General features: G+C 38.6%; 1 protein-coding gene across 1 annotated transcript in view; it reads left to right on the top strand.

The window, feature by feature from the left end:
• The first annotated feature begins 563 nt into the window (after positions 1–563).
• Positions 564–14317, top strand: part of LOC107505212 (C4b-binding protein alpha chain-like) — a 78978-nt gene continuing 65224 nt past the window's right edge. Inside the window, exon 1 of the mRNA XM_036235276.1 lies at positions 564–690. Coding sequence (XP_036091169.1) covers positions 564–690 — 127 coding nt within the window. The remainder of the gene's footprint in view (positions 691–14317) is intronic.

Consider the following 14317-nt stretch of genomic DNA (forward strand, 5'->3'; position numbering starts at 1 on the left):
TGACACTTTTTGAGTCTGGGGATTGTTGCGTCTGATAACCGCACTCAAAAAGGTGAATGCTTACTGTCCTTCAGGTTTCCCGCTGATCTCCCCCCAAATGACGGCTTTTTGCAGGCCTCGCACTGCACCTCTCCGCCTCCTCGGGAGCCCCTTTGATTCTTGGAGCTTCCTTGGGATCCTTTTGATGGCTCTAGTGCTGCTGTTACCCATATCCTCCGGTAGGGGCCTGGAGCGGGTGTGCGCCCCGAGGGCGACCTGGAGCTGGCTGTGGAGCAGGCCGACTGGAACCAGGGCGGGGAGGGAGCTTGGCTTGGTGGGTCGGGTCGGAGGCGCGGGGTTGGGTCGACCTGGGTGTTAGGGAGTGGGGGGTGAAGGCCTAGCCAGAGATCCCCGAGCTGCGCTGTGCGTGGATCCGCGGGAGTGGGGACCACGTAGTGCTCGCAGCGAAGGTTGCTGGGTGGTAGGCACCGAGCCATGCTAGGCGCTAAGTGTAACCTGCGTTTGCCGGGGGCCAAGGTGTGTCCTTTGAAATTCGAGTTTGCAGGTGTTTGGGGATTGTACCAATGGGGCCGGGGAGCGCGGACCGAATGCTCAAGGTGAGGGTTCGTCCACGAATGCCCAGATGCACAGGAATGTTGTTAGGGCCCCTGCTGCGCGCCTGGGGATATTTGCGCCGTATTCGCTGCGCGAGTTGATGCCTTGGCCTGTGGAATGTTTTTGCCCCGCTGGGTTGGGCTGGGGTAGTATGGGCCCAGGGTTACAGGTGGCGTGCTTTAGAGTAGTGGCTGAGTCATCGATGCGGAGTGTGTGACAAGGACACTCTGCTTGCTTTGAAGGGGGCTGGGGTGCATGGAACCTTTGAGTGAGTGAGAGCAGGTTCTAGGTGCCTGGGGTTCATAGGGAATGGCGCACAGTGCTTTTTGTACATAAAGGTAACAGGCTCCTTGTGGCCCCCAAACGGTAATGTTTTGGTGTGCAGGCTGTTACTATTTTTTTTTTTTTTTGTAAACAATAGAGTCAACTTTACTATTCCCCTCCAATATAGGCAGTATCTTATTCTATTCCCTAATGTCCTTAGGGCATTTTTATTTTCATTAGGTTGGGTTCCGTGTGAAGGAAAATCCGAAGCAACCTAGAAAATATCTGTAACCAAACCGAATGAGAAACGAGTATCTTAAGAAATGAACGATAAATAACGTTAAAAGGGTTTCCCTCTATCAGCTCATAAACTAAAGGACAAGGCCATCCTCTAAGTTTGATTCGTGTTTTATCGAATGTAATGTGTATTAAATATATATATATATGCTAAAAACATGCTTGTTGTATAAAACATACACAATCAAAGGACAGCCATTATAACAGTTGGTATATTTCCTTCTATCTTTATATGCATGTGGGATTCTATGCCCAAGTTATTTTGAAGATCCCATGACATGTGCTGTCTAAATGTTACATTCTTTCCTTAGCAACAGTCACTCTACAAATATTTGCCTTGTATGTGCCAGGTCCTGTGCTGGTCCTGAGGATACACTGGTGAACAATAACAAGCCCTTCTTTATTTTTTGATCCTTATTTCTCTATTTGTCTGCATGCACACGTGAATACAGGAATATAAAAAGGGACTGTGTTTTGCTCAGTTAGATCCCCAGTGCTAGACACACAGTAGGCAATCAATAACTATTTGCTAAAATTTACTAGGAATGGCAGACAGTAACCAAACCATAATGCCAATATGTTATAACCCCAGAGAAGTGATCTACAGGGAAGGAGCATGATTCTCTGACAGCATGTAACAAATGACTGAAGGAAAGGAAGACTTTTCTGCTCATCAGACAGGGTAAACTCTGCCTCTCTGGGGCTTCTGCACCTGCTTTTCTCTAAGTCTGGGTACATTCTCCTCCTGCCTCTTGCATTATTGGCTCTTTATCCTTAAAACTCAGTTGCGATGTTACACACTCAGGGACCTTTTCTAACCAAGCTACATTAGTGAGAAACACACTCCAGCTCAAATCCCCCGTAAGCTGTAGTCACTCTTCCAAAATTCTCTCTTCTGCTCTCTCTTCGCTAGCATGTCAAGGTCCTGTCTGTTTTGTTACACTTGTGTTTGCGAATGGCCAATTTTTCACCTTGGTCTCAACATTCTTTTATAGCTATTAAGTGCCAAGAAATTATACATAATATTCAGCTGGGGCTTAGAGCCCAGGAAAAATTCTTCAGCCTTCAGGAGGAATGTTTTTTAAGGATCCATGCTGAGGATGGCTTTTCTGTGGTGCCCAAAACGCTAAGGCAAAGGCAGCCGAGAGTCAGAGAAGCTCTGTCTTCCCCTGTTAATGAAGAGTCTGCAGGCCTCTAGACACTCCAGTTATGTAATTGATGATTTAAAAGTTCATTTCTATGGGAGAGGGAAGGTAACCATGATGGTAAGAAGGAAATTAGAGGAAATTTTAAAAGAAGAATTAATTTTAGAATAGGCCTAAAGCTAGAAGTTGCAGGAGATGTTGAGAGTTATTTGCAATAGAGGATAAAGTGAATAGGGTCCAACAGGGAAGGAAATGAAACTAGAAATGAAGAGGAGGTAAAACAAGGTTGAGTTGAAGATTAAAAGGTAAAATCGGGATAAACTAAAACTTAAAGAAAGTGAAAAATGAGAACTCAATATGCTGGGAAGGGAACATGTGTAGGAAAAATAAACATTTCACTTTTTTAGCATTGTATTTTATTTTATTATGAGTTTCACATACGCAGTACATTGGTTAGACTTTTATATAGTTTTTGAAACTATCCCCCTGATTACTTATCTTCCCGCTGGCGCTACACATAGCCATTACTTGCTACAGACTGAATTCCCTACATTTCATTTTTGAAGCAGGCAGAAGGAGGAAGTTTGTAAGCAAACAATGTTGTGCCTGGGAGACTTGCCATCTTAGAGGTAGTTGTCAAATAGTTCAAAGTAGCAACAGGGAACATTTGTCAAATTTTGGGGACCAATCTCATTTCTCCAGGAGAAGTTTACTTTTTTGGACAAAACTCAAATCTCCTGTTATGAGTGGTGTCTTCTGCCTATTGTCTTTTCTTTCTTTCTAATTAAATAAGACAAGATCAACAAGTGCTTACACAGTAGTTTTCTAAGTCTTCCTATTACAATGCAAAGACAGCATTTATTATCTTGTCAATTGCAAGGTTGCCAGAGCACTGGAAAATAGACAACAAAAGATCTTATATGGTCCAAAAGTTCTCCAGGGCATAAATCTTTAAAATGATTATTTAAAATATTATATTCGCTACATTATATTCTTCACCATTGTTTTCTATTTGATAGTAGTGGTTTATTGAGTTCCGAATTTTCTTGAATAGCAACTATAGGGGACACACTGCGCTAGGTGATCATGAAGTTTAAGTTAGTTACAAGCATTTAAAATAATGGTTGGCACAGGTGGTGCTTAATGTTTGCTGTTTCCAAAGTTATTAACATCATCAGTATTATTGAAGAAGGAAGGACTAGAATCTTTCATTACGATACTTAAGGAAAAAATATAACCCATGGTATTTGGAGTTCACCTTGATAATATTAAAATGCCATTTCTGATCATAGCAGTAATGGAGAATGTGTTCATAATTAGGTACTAGAAATGTAGTGATGAGTGAGACTTGGTACTCAAGAAGATGACAGTCCGGGGAGTATAAGGAATAAACAGTTATGATATGAAAAATGCTATAGTGAAGAAAGTTAGGGCAGCATGAGGACACTTAGCTCAATATTTTGAGTTTGAGTTGTCAAGAGCTGCAAGGAAGAAGTGTCATCTAAAATGAAACTGAAAGATAAGTGGGTGAGATGAATGGTAGGTTGTCTGGCCAAAGCAGAAGTAAAATGTTGTACGGAGGCCTAGCGTGCTGAAGTAATTGTAGTAATTTAATGGGCACCACAAGGAATTGAGAATAGTGTGCAAGAGTGAGCAGGGTCCTGATAGTCACAGATTTTAAAAGTTTGTTAGTCATGTTAAGGAGCCTTAGACATTGCCTTGAGGCCTTTGGGTAGCCATTGAAAAGCATTTGACTAGGGAGAACGTAAGTCACTGTATCATATCAATATTCTTATGGTAGCAATTTGAGATATGAATGATAGTGATGTAAGCTTCATGGAAGAGGGAAGAGACTCCTTGTTTCTCCCGTTAAATTTATAATAAGTCAGATGAACAATGTTAACTCAACAAAAGGTCCCCTGCTCAAAACACCAACATGTCTGAAAGATCTACACAGTGGGACATCTAAAGTGGGAGTACTGGAAGATGTAGAGGAGGCAGGCTTGGGAGAAGAATGCACAGTGGCCTCTGATGCAGTTTGGCCCAACGCATGACTCCAGTGAATGCAGTAGCTGCGCATAGGTCAGGATGCAGCCCTTACAGTATGGCCTGGAGCATGAGAGAGTCAGAAGCAGTTTCTCTCCCAGAAGAGATACCTTTCCACACTCCTCATTGTGGCAGAGCTGGGTGGAAGTGGACTAGGAAGCTGGAAACACAGTGGGGCTAACTGCCATTACTAGAAGGGGCAGAGCTGCCATACTATGAACTTTCAACTCCTCTGCCCCACAAACCCCACAGAGCCCAGTGGAAAACACATCAGAAATAGGAGGTAGTTCTCAGAACTCAAAAAACTGGTTCTATCCTCCTCCACATTTCCCGCCACACTTGTGCCCCATGACTGACATAAGTTGATCACAGAAGGGCAACCCACCATTTCAGTGAGTCCGGAGCATTTATATTCATGCAAAGGTATGCTGATCCACTCCAATACCATAGGCACAAACAGCGCCAGTAAGAGAAAACAAGAATTTGCACTTTACCCCCATCTACTGGAAAACAAAAGAAAGCACACTTATTATTAACTTGCAGAATTGTTAAAAGCCACATAATATATAAACAAGGAAACAGGCCACTACCTCAAATGCACAGACAGAAAAATAATCCATCAAATACTGTAAAAAATCAAGATAACTAGAAGCACAGAAAGAAAATGAAAAGTCTCCAGAAACCAAATCTCAAAGTCATGGAGGACTGTGATTTAAATGATGGAGAATTTAGGATTATAGTTATGAAGAAACTCAGTGATATACAAGGTAGCGAAGAAAGGCAGTTTAATGAGCTCAGGAATAAAATTAATGAACAAAAGAGATACTTTACTAAAGAGATTGAAACCATAAAAAATAACCAAACAGAAAATTCTCAATAAATGACTCAATATATGAGATGAGGAATACATTAGGAAAGATCGGTCCCGATGGAGGAGAGAATTAGCTCAAAGATAGAAATCTAGAAATGACCCAGGAGGAATCAAAGAGAGAACTAAAAGTTAGGAAGGAAGGGAGGGAGGGAGGGAGAGAGGGAGGGAGGGAGGGAGGGAGGGAGGGAGAGAGAGAGAGAGAGAGAGAGAGAGAGAGAGAGAGAGAGAGAAAGAAAGAAAGAAAGAAAGAAAGAAAGAAAGAAAGAAAGAAAGAAAGAAAGAAAAGAAAGGAAGAACTTTATGTGAACTGACTACATTAAAAAGAGCAACATGAGGAAAATAGGTCCAAAAGGAGAATACAGAGAGAGGGGAAGAAAAAGCCTGTTGGAAGCGATGGTCAATGAGAACTAAGTAACCATAGGGAAAGAACTGGACTTCAAAACAGGCAAAGCAAAGAGAACACATGAATACCAAAACACCTTCGTCAAGATCATTTTATTCAAACTGTCAAAAATTAATGACAAAGTATTCTGAAGGCAGCCAAGGGAAAAAAATTCTATAACCTATAAAAGAAACCCTATTAGAATATCCAAAGTTATGAGATACTGTAAGAAAATATTCAAAATATTGAAAGATACGAATCATCAGCCAAGGGTAATATATGCAGCAAAGTTATCTTTTCAGTGTGAAGGAGAAATAAAAGCTTTCACAGACCAACAAAACATGAGAGAATTTACCACCGGAAGACCATCATTACAAGAAATGTTGAAAGGAGCTCTTCTACCAGAAGCAAAAAAGGCAAAAGTATAAAGAACATTGAATAGTATGATTAACAAACTGAAAGAAGCAGGATACTGCACATCTACTTTAGATCATTAAACACTTCTGTATAACATAAAGTTTAAAGAGAAAAGAAGATATTTAAAAATAACTATAACTCCTGAAATTTGGTAACAAATGCACTATATAACAAAGGATAATTCATGACAACAAAATCAAAAAGGGAGGAGGAAAAAGACAAAATTACAGGTGAGTGAGATCAGAGGCAGTCAGAAGAAAAAGGACTATGTATAAGACATTTTACACAAAAGTAGTAGTAAACACAAAACAAACAAAACAGAGCTGAGACACAGAACAAGAAAGAGGAAAAAGAGAAAAAAAATTATAGAAAATTTTCAAAAAAAAAGCAGGCAGAATCGCAAGAGAAAAGAAACAATGCAAGATATAAAGCAACCAGAAAACAGAACATAAAATGGCTGTAGTAAGACCTTGTATGTCAATAATCACCCTAAATGTAAATGGACCAAACTCACCAATTAAAAGGCACAGAGTAGTGGGATGCGTTAAAATATAAGACCCAACTCTATGTTGCCTTCAGAGGACTCATCTCAGCTACAAAGAAAAAAATAAGCTCAAAAGTATGGAAGATGATACTTCGAGCAAATGGCATCCAAGGAAAAGCAGGGGTAGCCATACCTATAGGAAGCAAAATAGATTTCGAGATAAAAAAGGGAACAAGAGACAAAGATGGATATTTTATAATGATAAAGGGGACAATTCATCCAAGCCAGTTTGACTTAATAACCATCCTGGAGCATTTCATTCAAAAACTGCAGAGGACACATTTTTCTCAAGTGCACATAGACCATTTTCCAGGATAGATCACATACTAGGTCACAAAACAAGCCTCAGTAAATTCAAGAAGATCGAAAATATATCAAACATGTTGTCTGCCTACAATAACATGGAATTAGAACTCAACAACCAGAAGAAAACTGAAAAGAGAAACACAAATATGTGCTTAAACAACATGCTTCAAACAACAGATCAAAAAGGAAATCAAACAGGAAGTCAAAAACAACCTCGAGACAAATGAAAATGAAAACACAATCTTACAAAATTTATGGATCCAGCAAAAGCACTTATAAGACAAAAGTTAATAGCTATATAGGCCTTCATCAAGAAACAGGAAAAATCTCATGTGAACATCTAAATTTACACTTAAAGAAAGTGAGAAAAGAGGGACAAACAAAACCCCAAGTAAGTAGAACAAAGGAAATAATAAAGACCAGAGTTAAAATAAATGAAATAGAAAATAGAAAAACGAAAAGATCAATAAAACTAAGAGCTTGTTCTTTGAAAATGTATATAAAATTGACAAGCCTCTAGCAAGATTCAGGCATAAAGGAGAACACACAAAAAATAAAATCAGAAATGAAAGAGGAAGGAATATAAAAGACAACACAGAAAGAATGGATCATTGAAAAAGACTATTAAATAATAAAACCAAGGATAAAAATCATATGATTATCTCAATAGATGCAGAAAAAGAGCCTTTGACAAAGTTTGACATCTATTATGATAAACTCTCAATGAAATAGGTACAGAAGCAACATACTTCAACTTGATCAAGACCATACATGACAAGCCCACAGCTAACACACTCAAAGGTGCAAAGCTTTCATGAACAAGACAAGGATGCCCACTCTCATCACTGTTATTCAATGTAGTGTTGGAAGTCTTAGCCATAACAGTCAGACGAGAAAAAGAAATAAAAGGCATCCAAATTGGAAAGGAAGATGTAAAACAGTCACTATTTACAGATAGCATGGTACTGTATACAGGAAAACCCTAAGGAATTCACAAAAATGAAATTGAATTAATAAAATAATTCAATAAAGTAGCAGGATGCAAAATTAATACTCAGAGATCTGTCACATTTTTATACAAAATAACAATCAGGAGAAATTTTAAAATTCCATTCACGATTGCATCAAAAAGAATAAAATACATAGGAATAAATTTAATCAAGAAGTGAAGAGGCCTGTCCTCGAAAACTAATTAGAAATCAAAGAAAGAAATTGAATGGGACACACATGGAAGCATATACTGTGATCATGGATTGAAAGAATTAGCATCATTAAAATGATTGTACTACCCAAAGCAATCTACAGATTCAGTACAATCCTTATCAAAATACCAATGACATTTTTCTCAGAACTGGAACAAATTAATCCTAAAATTGATAATGGAACCACAAAAGACCCCAAATAGACACAGAAATCTTGAGAAAGAAGAACAAAGTTGAAGGTATCATACGCCTTGATTTCAAGCTGGACTCAAAGCTTTAATAATCAAAACAGTATAGTACTGGCACAAAAACACACATAGATCAATCAAATAAAGAAGCCAGAAATAAACTCCCGCCCAATGCTCAACTAAACTACAAAAAAGGAGGCAGGAATATACAATGGAAAAATGACAGTCTCTTCAACAAATGTTGTTGGGAAAACAACAGATATATGTGAAAATGAAACTGGACTACTCAGTTATGCCACATGTAAAAAGAAACTCAAAATAGAAGTAAACTTAAATGTAAGGCCTGAAACAATAAATCTCCTGGGCGGAAAAAAAGAGGTACTAAACCAGTTGATATTAGTCTGAGCAAGATGTTTTTGAATATTCCCCCTCGAGCAAGGGAAACAAGAGCAAAAATAAACAAATAAGACTTCATCAAAACCTTCTGCACAGCAAAGGAAACCTTCAGTGAAACAAACACAACCTACTAAATGGGAAAATATATTTGAAAATGATATATCTGGTACGGGGTTGATATCCGAAAATAAATCAGGAACTCTATAGTTCGGTAACACAGTATTAAACAATCTGATCAGAAATAGGCAGAGGACATGAAAAAACATTTCTTCAAGAAGACATACAGATGCCCAATTAATATATGAAAAGAGGCTCAATATTACGAATCGGGAAAATGCAAATCGAAATGTGATACCACATCACAGCAGATACTATGACTACTTTCAAAAAGTAACAAATAACATGCATTGGTGACAATGTAGAGAAAAATGAAACCTTTGTGCACTGTTGGTGGGACTGCAAATTAGTGCAGCCGCTATAAAAAAACAGTCATATCCTAAAAAAAAAAAAAAAACCTAAAAATAGATGTACAATACATCTCAGCAGTTCCACTTCTGGGTATTATTTGAAGGAAATGAAAACACTAATTGACTATAATAGCCAGGACATGGAAGCAAACTAGGTGTTCGTCAGTACATGAATGGACAAGGAAGTGTGGCATATATGTATGTATGTGTGTGTGTGTATCACACACATATATATGTATATATATATGTATATATATATACACATATGTGTGTGTGTGTGTGTATATATATATGTGTATATATATATATTATAGTGCAATAAAAAGAACGCAGTCTTTCCATTTGCACAACATTGATGGACCTAAAGGGTATTATGCTAAGCGAAATAGGTAAGAAAGAGAAAGACGAATACTGTATAATTTCAGTTATATGTGGAATCAAGAAAAACAAAACAAACAAACAAAACAGAACAAGAACAGCCTTACAGAAACCAGAGAATAAAGGGATGGTTGCTAGAGGGGAAGTGGCCGGGGAATGGGTGAAAAGGGTGAAGGGGAATATTGTGATGTTTTCACAGTGACAGATGATTACTAGAATCAGTGCGGTGATCACCACTGTAAGGTATAAAAATGTCACATCACTATGCTGTACACCTGAAACTAATAATATATAACTAATATAATATTGTATACAAATATACTTAAATTTTTTTTAAAAAATGGCAAAATCTAAATAGATCCATCACTCACGACCTATCACTGGTAAGCAAGTTGAAAGAGTATAAAATCTACCCTTAAAACAAAAGTGCAGGACCAAATGGCTTCATTGGTGAATTCTGCCAAACATTCAGACATTTAATATAAATCTTTCTCATCCTCTTCCAAAAACTTAAGAAGAAGAAAGACTATTTCCTAACTAATTTTATGAAGCCAACTTTACCCTGATAACTGCCCCTCCCCCCCAAAAAAAAGATCTTGACAGATACAGACGATAGAATGGCAGTTACCAGAAGGGAGTGGAATTGGAGGATAATGAAGAGCATAAAGGGAGTCAAATATATGATGATGGAGGAGACTAAGGTTCAGGTGGTAAGCACCTGAGGATACAGCTATCCCACTAGAAAGTTGTACACTTGAAATTCATATAATGTTATTAACCAATGTTACTCCCAATGAATTTAATTTTAAATCACATAATTTTTATCATTTGATGAAAATACAAATCCGTTTTTAAGTCTAAACATTAAAAACTAACTCATACTCATTGTAGACATGTTTTAAAATTCAAAGAACTATATACAAGATAAACTCCTCTGTGTTTTCACTGTGGTTAAGCTTTTGGTATATTTCTCAACAGCATTTCTCCCATATTTATCAATCGTAAAAGAATTTTAAATCCAGTTTGTAAAATATTCTTTGTCCTTTAACTTTGAAAGAGCCATTTTCCTGTTAATTGTGTATAAAAGTTTCCTGATTACATTTTCATAAGAAAATGTTAGTGTTCTGGTGAAGTCTTTATTATTCGCTGTAGGAGCTTGGAACATGGGGTTAAAACCCATTAGAAAGCTGAACTGTGTTCCTACAAGCTGGACTTAATATTAGTTTTTCAATACAGAAGCTTATAGGGTCCATTGAATGATTTGAAGGAAATTGTCGAACAGTAATTTTGAGACTATGTATGTTGGAGAGAGACTGATAACTATGTGCAATCTTCATGTACTAATTTCTTTTAACAGCTGAATAAAAATTAAAGGCAAAAGGACAGGAAGTTCAGAAAGAGAGATCTGGTAGAGCTTTGTTGCACTCCTCCTCCCCGCAAATAGTGTGCTGCCTAGCTGGAGATAATGGCTTAACTTCGAATTCTTTGTATCAGTATATTTTTTCTGGAATGTCAAAGAAAGCCTGCAAATCTATTCTGTGGGATAGGATAAACAATGCATCTCCCGCAGTGTTATGAACTACTTTTTTGAGAACGTGTGCACATACTGTTAAGACTAATTAAATGAAAATGAATTAAAAACTGTTATTATAGTTAGCAAATAATAAAATAAATTGTATGAATGGTGGCAAAGTAGGTGAGAACACCTATTCAGAAACTCTTACCACACTGCAGATAAGAAATCATACTGGCTCTAATTAGAAGTAAACGATAGAACTACAAGGATAGAAAAGGTGTTTCAGTTGTGGAAAAACATTAACTAGTTTGCTAGGTATGTGTGAGTGTGAAGAATCAAAAGAGCACACTCTGGCTTTACTTTGTTATCCGAGATAGTATGATGCTTTCCAAGGGGAGCAGTGTGGGGCAGCAATTGAATATACATTCTTGGCGCCCCAGCTAGACATCTGTGATGGAGAGGGATTTGAGAGACAGCTCTTCTCAGAGGTAGTGAGGTCATAGGAGTATATCTACCTACCCAGAGGATCTTGAGAGTGAAATATGAGTTCTTGGAATCACTCATTAGGAACATCACATTATCCACTGAGGCAGAGAAGGAAGAGCATCCAGAGGACAAGCTGAAACCCAGGATGGTGATGCTGTCCTGACAACCAAGGACAGAGAGCTTTTCAGGCAGAAAGGAATGAAGAGAGTGTGAGTAATAGCTACAGATCCTAAAGAGAGGTAACTAAAACTACCGAGGAAAAAAAAAAGTGTTAGCATTCATTGAAAAAGAAGGAGGCTACTTAATTAATTTGAAAGCAATTTAGTGATTTTTTTTTAGGCCTAGAAAGGAGTGGGAAGTGAAAAATAAAACTGATAGGTGTAGGTACCAGAATCTGGATTTTGCGAAGCAAAGAAACTTTTAAAACGGGTTGTATATACAGTGGGAGAAGGAGCAGGATGGTCAGTTTTTATCCAATCTCCAGTTTTGGTCAGAGACAATGATTTTCTGCAGGCACCATTCTGAGCCTTGATGTGTAACTAGTGTCAAAATTTTTGATTTTTGCAAGCAAGTACAAAGTGCTTATACAACTTTGACAAGGGAAGAGAACGTGAACAGTTCTCTTTGTTCATAGCAGAGAACTATCACTTTTCCTGAAATTCACCTGGAATTTGGGGGAATTTTCTGAATGCAGTCTATCTCATTACTTAAGGTCATCTATTGTTAAAATATATCATTGCTAATATAATTATCTTTAAACTATCTAGGAAAAACTAAGTTATTTTTTCTGGATCTGGTGAATGTTTATTTTGAACATCCCTATACAAAAAAAAAAAAATTCAGTGTTCCGAGCACAGGAAGAAATTTGCTTCTTAAAAAGTATAGGAGTTCCAGTCAAGATGACGGAGTAGATAACTATTGTACTTATTTCCACTCATGGCCACATCAAAATGACAATTAAATTACAGAACAGCCATCATTGAGGAGATTGCTTGAAGGATAGTTGAAAAGAAATTCTTTAACCAGGGACATACAGAGGAAGCCACCTCGAGATTGGTAGGAGGGACAGAGGAAACAGGTCGTGCTGATCCTATACCCATGAATGGGGGGTAAAAAATCAAGAGGGAATTCTCAGCTGTCTACCCTGAGGATTGAGGAGTCCAAGCCCCACACCAAGCTCCCCAGCCCAAAGTTCCAGTGCCATGAAGAGATGTCCTAAGAACCATTTGGCAGAGGTGTTACTAATGAGGAGGATGGCTGTAGTACCAAGTGTTTCTCATAAAAGGTCCACAACAGGCTCACTCACTGATGGGCTCACTCACTCTGAGACCCAGCTCTGGGGCAGCAGTTCAAAAGGTGCCAGGGAAATACGAGGACAAATTAAATTGGCTACAGGCAAGGACAAAGGAGGGACAGCTTCTTCCCAGACAGAAGTGCTGGCAGAAGACATTGTTCCTTTGTTGAGCCTTCCCTGCATCCAGTGTGCATACTCAGGCAGGTGCTATACCTGAGTCCTCATCAACCTATCACCATTCACTTCACCTTGATGATTCCCTCGGTTCCCACACCAACAAATTTACTGGCCCACCCAAGCTGCTTTCAGTCTCCTGTCCATCTAAATTTTCTATTTTGGCTCATGCTACAGAACTTCCTAAGATATCTCAAATGTCAACAAACCCAAAACAAACAGCAGCTGGGCTTGGTGTGCCCCATACCTCTTGCTGAGCACCCCCAAGCCTGGCACTAGTAGCAGCCAGCCTTGGTCTGTAGCTTAGCCTCTCCCAGGCACCTCCATGCCCAGTACAAGTGGAAATCATCTGCAGATCACTTTTTAGCTCACACTACATGGCCCTGGGCAGGGAGAAGTCAGAGGCTGACATTGGCCTGCAACAGAGACGAGCTCTCTAGAGGCCCCAAATCCAAATAACCCAGTTGCTGGCTTCAGCCCACACCAGAACATCACTCAGCCACCTCCACAAAAAGATATATACAAAGGGTGGTCTTAGCATGCACCAGAGCCCTGCAAAAGTGAATTCTGCTGTGTAAAGTTTAGGCCCTGCACAACAGCTCACCCACTGTAGTTGAGACCAGTCCTCTAAACCAATCAGCTTGAGGAGCAATCGCTCCTATTGATGTACAAACAGCAACCAAGGTTCAACTACAATAGGCAGACACACAAGGGACACATCTGCAGAAACTGGCTTAGGTGACAAGGAAGACTGCACCACTGAGCCCCACAGGACACCTACCTCATAAGGTCACTCTACTAAAATGGGAGACATAGCAGCTGTAATTAATACAAAAAGAATATAAATTGAGACAGTCAAAATGGGGAGACAAACATGTCTTGAATGAAAGAACAGAAGAAAACAGAAAAACACTAAACAAAATCGAGATAAGCCCTCTACCAGATGCAGAGTTCAAAACACCTGTTATAAAGATGCCCAGTGATCTCAGTGAGAACTTTAACAAAGAGATAGGAAACAATAATGGAGGTAAACCCTACAAGAATGAGTCAGAAATAGAGAATACAATAACGGAAATAAATAATACATTATAGGGAATCGACAGTAGATTAGATGAAGCAGTGGATTGTGTCAGTGATTTGTAATACAGAGTTGCAGAAACACACACAAAAATAACAGCCAAAAGAAAAAAATTCCCCTAATATGAGGATTGTTTAAGGGACAAAATCAGGCATACGAACATTTGCATCATAGGTGTACCAGAAGGAGAAGAGACAGAGCAAGGAACTGAAAATCCAATTGAATAAATAATGATGGAAAACTTTCCTAACCTGGAAGTGACATACTAGCTC

The sequence above is a fragment of the Rousettus aegyptiacus genome, unplaced genomic scaffold, assembly GCF_014176215.1.
Source record: "Rousettus aegyptiacus isolate mRouAeg1 unplaced genomic scaffold, mRouAeg1.p scaffold_m13_p_17, whole genome shotgun sequence".
In the NCBI taxonomy this organism is placed as follows: Eukaryota; Metazoa; Chordata; class Mammalia; order Chiroptera; family Pteropodidae; genus Rousettus; species Rousettus aegyptiacus.